This window comes from Etheostoma spectabile, chromosome 6 (assembly GCF_008692095.1).
Source record: "Etheostoma spectabile isolate EspeVRDwgs_2016 chromosome 6, UIUC_Espe_1.0, whole genome shotgun sequence".
NCBI lineage: Eukaryota > Metazoa > Chordata > Actinopteri > Perciformes > Percidae > Etheostoma > Etheostoma spectabile.
Window position 1 is genome coordinate 17,547,375 of NC_045738.1, and position 14,862 is coordinate 17,562,236.

At 43.8% G+C, this 14,862-nt stretch overlaps 1 protein-coding gene across 4 annotated transcripts in view; it reads right to left on the reverse strand.

Moving 5' to 3' along the window:
- The window catches only part of satb1b (SATB homeobox 1b), a 61,724-nt gene that overhangs the window by 31,940 nt on the left and 14,922 nt on the right, over positions 1–14,862 (reverse strand). For 2 of the 4 annotated variants that reach the window (XM_032518580.1, XM_032518581.1), the window contains exons 3-6: positions 11,609–11,785; positions 10,452–10,578; positions 7,017–7,065; positions 1,000–1,111 (exon numbers count right to left, since the gene is read on the reverse strand). In XM_032518580.1, the coding sequence (XP_032374471.1) occupies positions 1,000–1,111; positions 7,017–7,065; positions 10,452–10,578; positions 11,609–11,785 (465 nt within the window). Of the gene's footprint in view, positions 1–999; positions 1,112–6,941; positions 7,066–8,309; positions 8,362–10,451; positions 10,579–11,608; positions 11,786–14,862 lie in introns of those variants that run through there. The other 2 variants (XM_032518582.1, XM_032518579.1) reach the window with 2 other exon arrangements.

The window sequence follows — 14,862 nt, forward strand, 5'->3', positions numbered from 1 at the left end:
CACACACACACACACAAACACACACACACAAACACAGAGTTGTGAGGAAATAAACAGTGTCAAAGCTTTCAACTCTCCTACTCCAACTAAGCAGAAATATGACATTTAAAACACAAGGATCATGAAGGCCATACGAGCAGCTGCAGCAGCCCCATTTTTTTGAGGAAAACAAAACCAGATAGAAAACAAGTGTGACAGAAAATGTGTAGGAGTATACAAAGTTTACACAAGTGCAGCAGGTCTGAAGTAAATAATGTTCTTAGCATATGTTGCCACTTTAACAGAAGAAATAAAAACATGATATGATCACAACGCGCTATTTGCATGGAGGCTGTGAAAACATTTTGATATAATATCTCAGCTGTCATCGCTGCGAACAGTAGTGCACTGGCAGAGAAAAAAAGATTGTTCAACAGATTGTTAAAGCTAATATCTCAACATTACACCGCCTTATGAGCTTCGCAACAGAGTGGTGTTCTGCTTAATCTAAAGGCACAAAAACATATCGGAATTCTATTTGCAGCTTGGGTGCTACTAGTCTCACATAACCTCATTTCCTGGCGGGTCAAAGGGGATTTTTTTGGAGATAATATAAAGCATGCGTTGTTAGAGGGTTGATAAGAAAATATAATTGAATTACAGACTAGGCGGTGGCCGGGTGAAGTCATTGCATCCTTTTGTTCATGGAATAGTAATACTCACTCACAAACAAAAAATAAAGGCCCCAATTTGGCTCTTGCATTAGTGTTAGTTGAGGCAATAATGGATAAATCACAGATAACCCTCTGTTACACTGCAAAACAGTGTGGAGCGATCTCAAATTATTAGATAACAAGATAAAAATGTATTTCTGCTTCATGCAACAGCAGGAAGACAAAGAGACGGTTGGTTAGAGAACATATTGTAATGCCGACTGGTGTGTATGTGTGTGTCCATGTGTGTGTGTGCAGAGAGACAAACGTGTGAGCGCCATACTTTGCGTCCCTCCGTTTTGCTTACCCATCATATCTTTTGTCTTCTTGAAATGTTTATACCAGCGCCCAAATTCCTGACACTTCGCCGCCGACACATTTGCATAGTAAGTGCTGTTCACAATGGAGGAAATCATACTCTGAAAGAGAGAGATTGATTGAGAGGGAGAGAGAACGAGAGAGAGACTTTAGATTCTCATTGTGGAAAAAAACAGACATAATATTAAAGCTTGTGAAACATGCAGTAACACTGTAGCTTGTCAAAACAAATAAAAGATAGGGACACGGTAAAACCCAGCACTAAAAAAAGCCAACTGAAAAGTATCAAGACATGCAGAAATTTGGGATCTAGTCTTCTAAAGGTGAAACAAATTAAATCAAGCAAGGTTTTATCTGTTCTTTTTTATCAAATGCCGTTGAGTTTGTCGGAACACTTTTTTTTGTCTTTCACAGTGGGTAAATTATAAGGTCAACTGAGCTCTGACTGTTGATATCGAGAGCAGACGGCAGGATACATATTTACCTTCAAAAAGAAAGAAGATAGCAGCTTATTGAATATCAGCATCTGGGGAGTTCGGGCGATGTAAACAGATAAACCTCGTTTATTTTTCAGCTCTTTATTGATACAATCTGTTAAAGACAACAACAACAACTTCAAGCAGATCGCGGGCCGCACTGAGCATGTCGGTCTCCAACGCATGTGTGCGCCCATCTCCCTCTTTACAGTCGATTCTTTGCCCTCTCTACATTTACTTCAACCATCCTCCTTCGCCTCAGAACAAAAACAAAGAGGCAATATTTTTCTTTCCCTTTCCAGTTTCATTAAAATGAATGTTTTAACACCTTTGCCGGCCTCCGGGCAAATAGCGAGGGTTGGTGCGGGAGAAACTGTTTTTGATTGTTATAAATATTCAAAAGAACCAAACCATCTGTTTTCAAATTACAGGTATGCCATCTTTATCATTTTCTATAATATATGCGCTTGGAGGATGGCAGGGGAACCTTCTGGCAGAGCAGCATGGAGGTAGGCGCACAACGAATGGGTAGAGCATGATTCTGCTTCTCCAGCTTTTCCGCACAAAAGGGAGGGTAAAGGATGGCGCCAGGAAGGTCAATCTAACTCTGAACTCCCGACCGCTCTAATAAAGCTCTATACACCTTATGCGATGAAACCCCTCCAAAGTCTAACACAAAACTTCAGAAGGAACAGAAATGCAAGCAAAGGACCAACAAAACCAAGATGGACACAAGTTTTCTTTGTCAGACTATAGCAGGCAGGGATCTGCTTGAGGTTGAACTAGTCGACTTTAAGCCCTGTCTAAAACCAGCTTCACGGGACACGTCGTCCTACTAACAGTTACAGGATTGGCCGTTTCTGGCCAATGACACCACACGAGACTTTATAAAAGCAAGAGTTCTCAAAGACATTGACTGTGCTAGATGCCACGTCTTGCTGTAATAGTATTAAAAAACCAAATCGATATTAAGGAAGATATGTGTTTTCTCTCACCATACCTGCTTCGACAAGGTTGAGCCAAATGTGATTGCACTTTGTTATACCCATTTAGCAGCTGGGTGTGAATTTGTGCAAAACCATGCTGCGGTGCATCATGCCGTCATGATGAAAAGCAAGAGGGTGAAGAGGTCTGCATTTGGACTTGTGTGGTATAACAAATCAGTCTCTAATAGATCTACTGAGAAGTCCTCATTCAATGAAAAACTCTGATAGAGTTCAAGTTAGGGTGAGGAAGTCAGAATTGCCCTTTAATGGCTCATACATTTATGTATGAAGCAGCTCCTTTTGGATTTATGCAATACTGGTATCAGGAAATAGCAACTGCAACCTTCTATGGTCTTAAAATTTAAACTTCTGTTTATTTATTGTGATAAGCATAAGCCAGAGTAAATCCGAATGAATGGTTTTGTTCTTGATTTACTGCCTTGGAATGGAGAAAATTTTGGATGACGATTGGTAGAGCAGTAAACCACACATTCCACTTTAACCTTGATTCTGGTGGCCAAATCCCAAGCCAAAGTTCAATCTGAAAACCACTTATTTATAGTAAGAAGAGTTCTCCTATGAGTCAGTGGGATAATGAACTCCTCTCCTCCAGCCTGCCATGTTTTATTTACAGTATATCTGGGCTAAGGCGGCTCCAGGCAACAAACAAGAGACCTGCAGAAGACGGTGTGCCTTTCTCTCTCCCTTCCCATCTTTCTCTCTATCTCTCTCGCTCCCTCTTTCTCCGCCATCTTTGACACAGATGTTCTAATAAACGCTCCTCATTAATCAGCCCTCTCCCTCAATACATCACTCTACCTCTCACAGGGGGCCTCACGTGTATGTGTGAATAAAACAATACACACACATACACACACACATACACACAAACACACACGCACACACCTATTCTCTCTTTTGCGCTCCCCACTGCTCTGTCACACACACATGCATATGCACTAAGTGAAATCAAGCAGATAACCAGAGCCTCTGCTGCCACTGCGGTGCCAGCAGGAGGGCTATGCTAGGGCTTGTCAACAGGTAGCATGGCTGGCAGTGTGTGTGTGTGTGTGTGTGTGTGTGTGTGTGTGTGTGTGTGGTGTGTTTGTGGTGTGTGCAGGTTGTGGACCCTTAAGTGAAGCCATCTGCGCACAGAGAGCTATCAGCAAGACCAGGAGTGGCCTGGGCTACTATCGGTCCCCAACATCTACTCCACTCCCCATCATGGGAGACAGGAAGAGAGAGAGAAAAAGGAGGGAGTGAGCGTGTGTGTGTGTGTGTGTGTGTGTGTGTGTGTAACAGAATAGCGGTGCAGCAGGCAGGTACTGAAGGCACCCAGCTGCCAGCATTAGAGTGTGGTACACACACTGGCAAATGCAAACACACACAAAGTACAACCCCTGCAGACAAACACACAAGGTGCAGTTACACAAAGACACACATGCAGATTAACACACATACATGTACGTAATTGAACACACACACACACACACACACACACACACACCTGATGTCTTGAATCAGCTGGGTGAAAAGCACATCCCATTTGCAACACTGTGCCTTCTCTCTCGCCAACATCTAACATAGCTCAATTATGGCACATATCCACCTCAACTGGGATGACACTTCAAACTTGCACACGCACACACACACATATATACACAAATACATACACATCCACTTGCAACTAGTTTGCGCCTATGGCTGCCGAGATGGTGAAGTCCTGCAAAGATGGCATTTTGACGACTATTTGCCGCTACGCTACGCAGCAGCTGGTGCATCAGGGGCCGCCCAGTGAGAGTGAGCAGGGGGTGTGCAAGAAGAGGTAATGGCAATGGGAAAGAGTAGGGTAAGGGGGTGGGGGGAATATCCTTTGTTGCCATAGTTTCTGCGAACATGGGCTAGGGGGTTGCTAAGCTTGATAGCAACCTCAGAGAAAAATAATAAGCCTGATTGGCTGATTGAATCAGGAGATCAGGAGAAGTTTTATTTAGGCAATGCTTCTCCAAGCTGTGAATGTTTAAGCTTAATGTTTCATATGTGTGCAGGTCAAAGGGGAATGACAATGGACACGAGTGAAAACATTTTCTCTCTCTGAGTTTCCTCGTGCCATTTGTAGCCCAAACACACAAAGCATTACACCCCGCTACAAAAGAATCAAATTAAATGTTTGACAAGAGCCCGGACAAAAGCAGCATTTCACAAAATAACCCTCCGCCGCCCTCCCCTCCCTGCTCTACTACTCCTCCTTCCCTTCTCCCTTCAAAGCTCTGTTCAGAGGTGGGCTAATTCTCTTTCACTCACTTGCTGTGATTCTGTCATCTGTTAACCTCTCTTTTTGGTCTTGGGATTACTCAGCAGAATATCAAGGAAACGCTAATCCTAAAAAGGTGCCAATCTTCTGTTCCCTCCTGCAGCGCCCCTTTCTCGTCCCACTCATTTCACTTTTTTTGTGGTCAAGTCAGAAACCACAGGGTGGGCCAAAGGCTTCTTGGGTTTTCACTTTCTCCTCAGACTACATGGTGACATCACAATCCCAGTGCAGGGAGACCATGTACCGAGGCAACGCTGGGACATCCCTTAATCCTGACAAGCAGTCCACTAAACCAGCTGGCTCTAGGAGGAACAAACCACCTCTCCATGAGTGGAGCAGGCCACATGAAACCCCACGGAGTAACAGATGTCAAACACCATCATGGCAGCCATGTTTGAACAAGGCAGATACATGTAGATTTTCAGGGTATGAAGTCACCACATAGAAAAGGTGCCAGTTTTTCTATAAATTACATAACACACTGGATTAGTATTTTGAAGTTGGCTGCCTTAAAACAGACATGGCTATAAAATAAATAACTAGAATAATGTCCAGACAAACTCTAATTAATATTTTTTTTAAATGTAAATGAAGGCTTTGATTTGGTTTGAAAGCAATACATACATATGATTTCTATGTAATATCTGTGTTTATAGTATGCCGTGAATGGCTTTGACGATTTACCAGCAGAGACAATGAGAACCCAAGATATGGGTGGAACCACAGAACACTAAAAAGGTAGAAAAAAATTACATGTTAAGTGTTTGCAGTGACTGAAGCTACCAAGAATCTAAAATGGTTGGCAATATTAAAATATAAGACCATTTAATGCCATTAAGATGTGAATTTAGGACCAAATTGGCTGTTGAAATACACCAAAGCAAGAAAAGAAACTGCTTCCGTTAAAGATATTTCCAGGACCTTCTTTCGTCCTCACTGGAAAGCTAAAACAATCTTCATTTTAATTTGAGGCTAGTGCGTATTTGGAAATAGCAAATGTGTGTCTGAGGAAGAGTGTGTGTGCCTATGTGTTAGATCCTCAGAGCGAGCGTGTGCTCTCTTCTGAGCCGTCTTCACATATGGACCGTAAACAGGGTGATTACCAGACCGGGCTGGGCTCCGCCTGAACGCCACCCAGGGACTCTTTACATCATCAGCGCACTGCTCATGCCCGGCTAAACACACAAACACACACACACGGAGAGCCGCCGCTCACACACACACAGGCAACGCAAATGAGGGTCTCCAGGTGAACATACGGTGGCCTGGGAGGAGAGCTGGCTTCACACTGAAGGCACCTACACGCACACACACGTGCTTGGATCTAAATACACACACACGCATGCAAAACACAAAAAACACTTACGCATCCCGTACATTGATATACATTTCACAAACATACTCAAACGAATACACACAGAAGCACACATATCTCCTTGCACTGTGACACACACTCTCAGACATACACACATTATTGGCCCTTGTGAGAGAGATATACTGCCGTTTCATTCCGTTCACTCCAGAGCTGCCTCCATGATATACTGACTACACTGCCTGTTAATACAATATCTGTGCTAGTGCTTTCTATCCAACCACCCAGCCGGGAATATAACATAGAATAAAACACCTGACGTGAACGTACATACATACAGTATATCCCGCCTGACGCTATCAAATGCTGAGAATTAGCTAAATGAGAAAAAGAACAAAAACAATCCAGATCGTTCTGGGTGTGGGCCAATGTTTATCTAACAATAACCATACGTTCGACAACACCTCTGCTTTTTGGCTGCCGTTGCATAAAAGTCTGTTTGTGCGCGTGTGCGTGTGCGTGTGCGTGTGTGTGTGTGTGTGTGTGTCTGTGTGTGTGTGTGTGTGTGTGTCGGGGGCGGTAAAAGAAACCCCAAAAAAAATCATGCGGCAAAACAAATGACAATAGCCATTGATTTGGATTTTCTATGCCGATTCTCTTTCCCACTTGATGAAACTCAGGGCATTTGATAAGTAAAGGATAAAAGACAGTGGTGATGGAGATAGGGGTTTTGTTTTGCTGTGTCAGTATGGTAGCAGTGGGGTGGGGGGGGGGGTGTGTGGGGGTTGGCCGTTAATCTTTTTTAAATTTCTTTTTTTAAATAAGCAGACTGGGCTTCAGCACCTGTGATAAGGGACATTCTTTAGCCAGAGAGCTCTGATTCATGTCTTTGAGTAACTCCTTGAGGGCGTTTCTTACTGTAGAGTGGCTCCATTGCTCGGGCGGCAGGTCCTCCAGCTTAGGACAACTGTGGCGAGAGAGAAAGAAAGAGAGGAGACATAGGGGGGTGTGGGGTGGAGGGGGACAGGGAAGGGAAGATGGGTAGAGGAAAGAGGGAGGAGGGGAAGGAAGGGGTAGATAGGGATGTGGAGGGGGGAGAGAGAGAGAGAGGGGTGAGGAGAGAGCATGAGAAACAATTCAGACGGAGAAGAGACAAGGATAGAAAGGAAAGCCAGAAGCTCTGATGGTATCTTGAATGAAATAATAAAAAACACAAGCCACAGATTCAGCAACACAATATCAAAATGATTAAATAAGATTTTTAGGGTTGGACATTCCCCTGATATAGGGAGAAAATGGTTAATAAATCCAATCTTCAAATTTGGAAATGAATTTGACCCAAACAACTATTGAGGTATGCGTGTGAGAAGCAACTTGGACTGCAACCCTTCCTCGTCCAACATTTAAAAAAATAAATTAAAAAAAGTGAGACAAGGCGAGAAATGGAAAACAAATTACATAATTAAACAACATTTAAGAACATTAAGTGCAGATTGTTATTCCTTATTGATCAGTCTGATGATACAAGGGTGGACTCATTGTTTAGTTCTTGTGAAACTGTGAAAAGAAGATTCAAAAAAGTAACCAAAGCCCACACTTAAAACCCCAAAGATATTCAATGCGTAATGATAAAAAACAGAGAAAAGCAGCCAAATCTTGACTTCAACAAATATAAATAAAATTGTCAATACATGTTAGACTAATTGCTAAGTGTTCTGTTAAAAACAATTTGGCAACAAATTACTTTGTGCAAAACAAAGGTTTCAAACAGTCCAAACCTGTTTAAAACATATATCGATGAAATGGGCAAATCACTGGAACAATCAGATAGACAGAGCAGTAGAGACAGAGCCCCCCTCTGTCTCTAACCAGAGAGAAAGAGAGCTGAACACACGGGCTCCCGCTCCTTTTTTTCCTGCTGCAAGCGCCCCTCCAAGACAGACAGATTTCATTTGGCGCATCAAGCAGATGCATCTGGAGATTGCTCTGTCTCTCTCTCTCTCTCTCTCTCTGTCTCTCTCTCTCTCTCTCTCTCTCTCTGTCTCTCTCTCTCTCTCTCCCCCTCTTTCATATTCTCCCCCCTCTCTCTCTCTCCTTCTCTCTCTCCTGATTGTTCTGATTAGTTAATTACTTTATACAACACATCTGCTGGATTGATGCATGAATTATACATCAGCTGCATGTGGCGACTATTATTTCGTGTTACTTCACCTTCCTGGCTCGTTGTGCTCGGTGAACATTTAAGGTGTTACTGGCTAGATTTCTGCGGCAGGCGGGGGTTGGGATGTGGGGTGTTGGGGGTGTGGGTGGGGTTGGGTGGTAGGGGGGGTGGATTGAAGAGATGGTGGGGCGGGGAGTGAAAAGGGGAAAAACAAATACAAAACAATAACAATCCTGACAACAGTATGCAGCAAAAATCAAAATAGATTTATACATCACACAGAGATTGGCTTTGACATTAGCTGGTGCTGGAGTCGTGTGCTGCAGAGATTCAGCTCTACCTGAGAAACACTCAGATTTCTGGGTTTTGAAAATGAGAAATATATTTACATTGTGGGTGGGAGTGTGGAGAAACTGCATTGTGAGAGTGGCCAGTACACTCTGGAGAAACATTTACTACTACTGTGCGAGACATATGTTCAATGTGTTGCTGAGCTACTTTTCATTAAACCTGCCCTGACACTTGACAAGTGAGATGAGACACTGAGCAAGGGGTGATAAGTGTACAAGTGCATTAGACAATGTGTGTGTGTGTGTGTGTGTGTGTGTGTGTGTGTGTGTGTGTGTGTTGTTTTGTGTGTGTGTGTGTGTGTGTGTGTGTGTGCGTGTGTGTGTATGTGTGTGTGTGTGTGTCCATAAATCTGTCAGTTGGTGTGTTGGAAACGTTACGAGCAAGGAGATAACAGGTGAGCGCAAAAGAAAAGGGATGCGTGCAACGGTCAAGGCTAACATCTGCTTATAAGAAAACACACAGCCACACACACACACTCGCTTGCACACAAACAATGGATTTTCCAGAACACCCTTAAACTGCTCTAGCAGCTAGAAAGCCTCTGGGGAGAAGGAAGTGAACAAGAGGAGGGAAGGAGGGAGAGACGGAAAGGGGTAGTGGAGAAAGACAGCTATCCATGCGTTCAAGGCTAGCATGCCGGAAATACACACAACATTCTGTATTCTGGCTGGTGGACGTGTTGACATCAGTCAGTGAGTGTGAGTGAGTGTGAAGGTGGGTGGTGGCGATGGGGATGGGGGGGGGACGACACAGAAGGAGCGGGGAAAGAAAAGGAAGAGAGGCAGAGCGAGGTAGAAAAAGAGTCGGAACAGCAGCTGGCACAAGCCTCCACACCAGTGCCACTCGGCTGAGTGTGTGTGTGTGTGTGTGTGTGTGTGTCTTTTTTGCATCTGAGCACTGTAGCACATGTGAGCCTGTTTGCATCCATGTCTATAAATGCTTGTATGCTCTCGCTGTGTGTATAAATACAACGAATCTCACTCCTACAGAGTAGCATTTAGCATACAACATGGTGAGTGACGGAACAAGACAGCTAGCAGTGTTATTAGCTTGTTAGTCGATAATGATATGCAATGTACTGTAGATTCAGAAGAAATATATTTCACTTAAAATAGCCGGTGCAGCCCAGTTTATTTATAAACTATTTCAGGTGAACAACGGCGTATTCATCTGCTGCAGAGTCATTTTTAGCCGTGCGCAGTCTCCCACTACATTCATTTGAAAAAAAATGTATGAAAAGAGCTACTATCAAGTATTGCTTGGTTCAAAAATGCAAAAAATGCCTGTGTTACCTGCACATTAGTTAACATACCTTGACAGTTAAATGTAGAGCAGCTACAAGAGATAAATCTACCTGATCACTCATCACAGCATTAGCGCGGAATCCGTGTTCCCATAACTTAACGGTTAAATTGACAAATAAACCAATCTCTGTGTTTCTTTAGCACCATTACGCCAGGAAGTTTTCAGTATTCCAATGATTTTTTTTGCATTTGCTGGGCCAGCCTGTATGTGTGTGTGTGTGTGTGTGTGTGTGTGTGTGTGTGTGTGTGAGTGAGTAATAGAGCTATTCTCAGTATCAAACATGCAGCGGGAATCAGCAGATTGGCACCTGCCTCCGGGCATACAAGACACGCTATGTGTGAGAGTGTTGAAAGCAAAGACTAATAGGTACAGGTGTGCCTCTGTGTGTATAAAAACAATCCAATACTGGTGTGTATGTGTGTTTTACTGTAGGTAATGACACTACACTTTTGTGGGTGGTAGGTAAAAAGTTGTATGAACATCCACAAACATTTTAGATTGGTACACATGTATGCGTTCAAGTGTGTGTTTCTTACCTGTGCAGCTGGATCTTAAGCGTGACCACGTGGTAGACGTCCTGCAGCATGTCAGCCACTGTAGCGTCCGGTGCGTCTGTCACGTATGACAGAGGGACAGGGTTCCACTTCCCCACCTGAATCATACCTGGATGATGCAACATGGCACATATGCGCACACACATGAACATGGGTAAACGTGATAGATATGGACACACAAAAGCACAACAATGGGCAGAAGAGCCAAGATTTAAAAACAAAGAAGAGAGTACATCAGCACTAAGCTCATTTTAGCATCTTAACTTTCTGTCACTGAGCTGCATAACTACAAAGAATAACTTTATTTTAAAACAGTAGCACATACGCAGTATGAATAAAGCCAGGCGTGGCCATTTCAGAGGCATTATGGTGCCATAAACACTCTTCAAGTACTTTATCTGTAACTGAAATGCCAACAACAATCATAGAATTTAGCCTGAGACTGGGATAAAAGAAAGTGGCAGCCCACACAGCGGGAAGAAAGCTTATGGGAGAGGTGGACTAGTGTGTGTGTGTCTCTCTGTGAATGTGTGCACACAGTGTGATGGACAGGCTATAATAAAAGAGCATGCTAAGAGGCACCTTGAAACAGCCCCCCCTCGGCCTGCGTGTGCTCAAGTGCAATTAGCAGACCCTTTCCTTCACCTGCCCTTCCCACCCACTAAGTCATGTCTATATACATATGTACAGCCCGAGTGTGTATGTCGGTGTTTTACTTTCTTATATGCACAGTATGTGAATGTGAATACATGTATGTGTGTGTGTGTGTATGTGTGTGTGTGTGTGTGACCCCTGCAAGACTTGAGCATCTCCTGTATGGGATCAGTGTCAGGATGTGTTACTGTGGCTTCAGATCTGCTGGCGGTAGGCTATTATGGTCACAGAGTGCGTGTCTGTGTGTGTGTGTGTGTGTGTGTGGGTGGGTGCATGTGTGTGTGTGTAAGAGAGGCATAAAGAGTGTGTGTTTGAGTGTGTGCATTAGTAACAGAACATGTCAGAAAACCCTACAGAGGAGACACTAATGAGCATTAGAGTGATAAAGCAGGGGTGGGGGGGTGTGGGGGGGGAGAAAAGTGGCAGATCAGAAAAGAAAATGAAGAGTCGTTGACGAGAGTCAATGAGTGACATTGGGTGGTTACCTTTGGCCTGGGCCGCTGAGCTGTGGGAGTAGCCCAGCGACAGCAGGGCCATCTCGATGAGCTGGTTGAAGAGCATGTCCTTACGCACCAGGACGAACTCGGCGTGCTCCTCCTTGCTGTCGAAATCCATGGGATTCTCGTAGTGCTCGACCACACAGAACACAGGCAGCATGTTGCCTGAGGACACAGACACACAAGTAAGAACCGAAAGGGTTCACATTTCTTCACATGCAAACTCTGACTTTGAGTATTACGTGTGTTAGCTGAGGGATTGAGATTAATATTTAACGCTCCCGATGAAGTTACACTGAGGTTGGGTGTCATTCGGGTTATGAGAGAGTGATTAGATTGCTGCTGAGGGGAGGAGGTTCTGTACAGAAATTAACTAAAAGGGTGAGTTTGGACCGCAACATTTTTTTAATAGGACAATTTCTATCTTAACCCCTTATCTCTCACATCAACAATGGGAATTACAGACTCCTTAGGTGCACGAGAAGCTGCACAATTTGAGTAAATTTCTTTTATCTATCTCTTTCATTGAGAAATGATCTCGTTTGTCATGTCATTCCCACAAATGTCTTTCTGAGTTTGTCAAAGATTGTTTTTCCATCTGAAATCCCATTTTAAGAAACTACGGGAGGATTCCTTGCTGAAGTCGTAGGTTCACCTTCCAGGTTTTAAGATGACGACATTCTGTTACAGAGATGCCTCACAATGGTTTGTGTGTCAAAGTTAACGCTACAACAAGTAAAGGCACTCATTTTTTGGATGCGCGATCAACACATGCGCCGTTCTGTGACTTGAGCTTCGCGCAACTCCGTAGTTTGGGAAATCCCGAAGCGATGCAGCATAGTAACGTTGTGGACGACTAGCAGAAACCATAAAGTGCTCCGTGATAACATCTAGGTATCACCAGACCCGCCAACCGGCGTCAGGCTCGTTGCGGCAGAGTGAAGCGCATGTCCGGTCTGATCTGCGAGGAGACCCGCGCTGTCCTGGAGAACGTGTGGCGTGATGCCGTCTCCTAACACCGAGCACGCCAGAGGACCGCCATGGATGTGGTGTACGCTCTGAAGAGTTGGGATGGGCATCGTTTGGATTTGAACAATTCTGATTCCAATTCCGATTTTTCCTGCCGATTACGGTCCTTATTGATTCCGATTCTTTGAGGGGTGGCGTTGTAACGGGTCACATGTTTACTTCACAGATAAAAGGAAATTATATTTTGAATCAATGCCGATTTACAGTTTCACCAGGGCTGTTTCAATGTAAAATAAAGCTACAACTAAAAGCGCCGCTTACTGTGCTCCCTGGCTGCAACACAACTTGGCGGTAGGGTGGTCGCTAGGGAAACCAAAACTTGCACGTGTTAAATTTGGAATGATTGGATTCAAAATCGTGATTTGAGAAACGATTTCAAGGTGGAAAGTGTTCGTTGCCCAATCTTACTGAAAGGTTGAAACTGATCCTGAATCACTAATAAAAGGCCCTTTTAAGAGCAACACTTAATGTAAAGAGAAACGTCCCGTTCTGAGCTTTATTACTTACATTTTTAAGTAAATCTATGATCATTAAAAAGCACCGCAAGGCCCCCGCCAAAATAACTTCACCGTCGTGAAGTGAGCAACCACCGGAGTACCTTGAGTCTCAAATACCATTTGAGCATTAAAAACGTGAAAAATATCCCTTTTAAAATGTTTAAAATAGATAAAAAATGTGGAATGGAATCAATCGCAATTAAATATTTCAATTGATTGACAGCCCTAATATATATATAAATACTAATAACTGTTTATCCCCTATCAAGGTTCAGGGTTAACAATAGCCTTTACTTTTGACTGCCAACCCAAAATCCTCTTCTTCCCATGATGCAGTGCTTCAAATCCCGTACCACCTATGCGCCCTGAGGTTTACTAGTCTGTGTCAACAGTGGCTCTGCTGTTAGATGCAATGAGCAATCCTCGGCCAAAGACTGCTGAATGTTCAAGGGACCCACTGTGCAAATATCACCCAATATGCCATTTTTTATCTAAAATATTTAGGACATTTAAGAACGTTTAAGGGCATGGGCACAACTTGCCCTTCTGAAGTAAAAGTTTGATGAAAGCAACAGCAGGCAAGAGCATCTACAGCTTGGTGTTTTTAGTAAATGTGCCATGGTTTACGAGGTGCCCTGATGCCCTACTTGCTCAGTATGTCTCAACTCCACTAACACCTGAACACATTTCTGTAGAGTTATTGTCCTTGCCGATTTAAATGATTCACATTCTAATATTTTCCAATCCCAGGCATTCCAGAAGATGCACACAGTTCTGGCAAAACAATCAATAAGCCGACAAATGCCAGGGAATGTGCTGAAAGAGCCGCTTTTCTCCTCCCCTGATTTTAATAGATAAAGATCTAACAATAAAGACTGCTGTGTGGGTTCATTTGGGGGATCAATACTGGCTTTGTTTCCAGGGAGCCCAAAGAGGGCTGCGGTAAATATTGTTTCAGGCTCGGACACAATGCCCACTGTGGGACCTCTGCGGAGCCTCCGCCGCAGACTGCCCGCCTCCCTCAGCTGCTTCACCCTTTTACCCGGGAAGAAAAAATGAACGAGGGGGAAGAGGAGAGGAGAGCAACGGGGAGACTTGGAGGAACAAACGTCATAGGAAGCCAAGAGAAGCAGAGATGATGAAGGTGAAAAATCTCAGTCTCAGCTATCTCAGTTGGAGTGCGACGCGTAGATTAAAGGAGCAAATAAGAGAAACGGCCCATCCGAGGACACTCGCACAGCCACAATCCAAGAGTTTCTGGATCCCTCTTGCCCAAACATAACCAAACTAGCCAAACAAACAAACAGAGAGAAGAGCCTTCGCTGCCAAATGCTATAAGAACTCCGAACCTGCAGGTTTTAAACTCATTTCCAACCCACAAAAAACACACACACACAAAACCATAATCATAAAAAGGTTCATATTTTGGATGGCTTTGCCCGCCGTGTTTTTCACAAAACGACACCAGTTATATTAAAAAGCTATATCATAATCTCAAAGTAAAGGCTCCCTTTAACAAGAATGGCTCTTAAAGGACTGAAACTTTCCCTTAATAAATGAATGTCAGAGCCGGGGGGCTGCGGTTGGAGAGCGGTGACACAGCGCTATGCAGCACAACACAAGAATAATTCTCACAGTGCTGTTCTATTAGCTATTGTCTTGGCAAATAAGTGGGAGTGTGTGCAGTGTGTGTGTGTGTGTGTGTGTGTGTGTGTG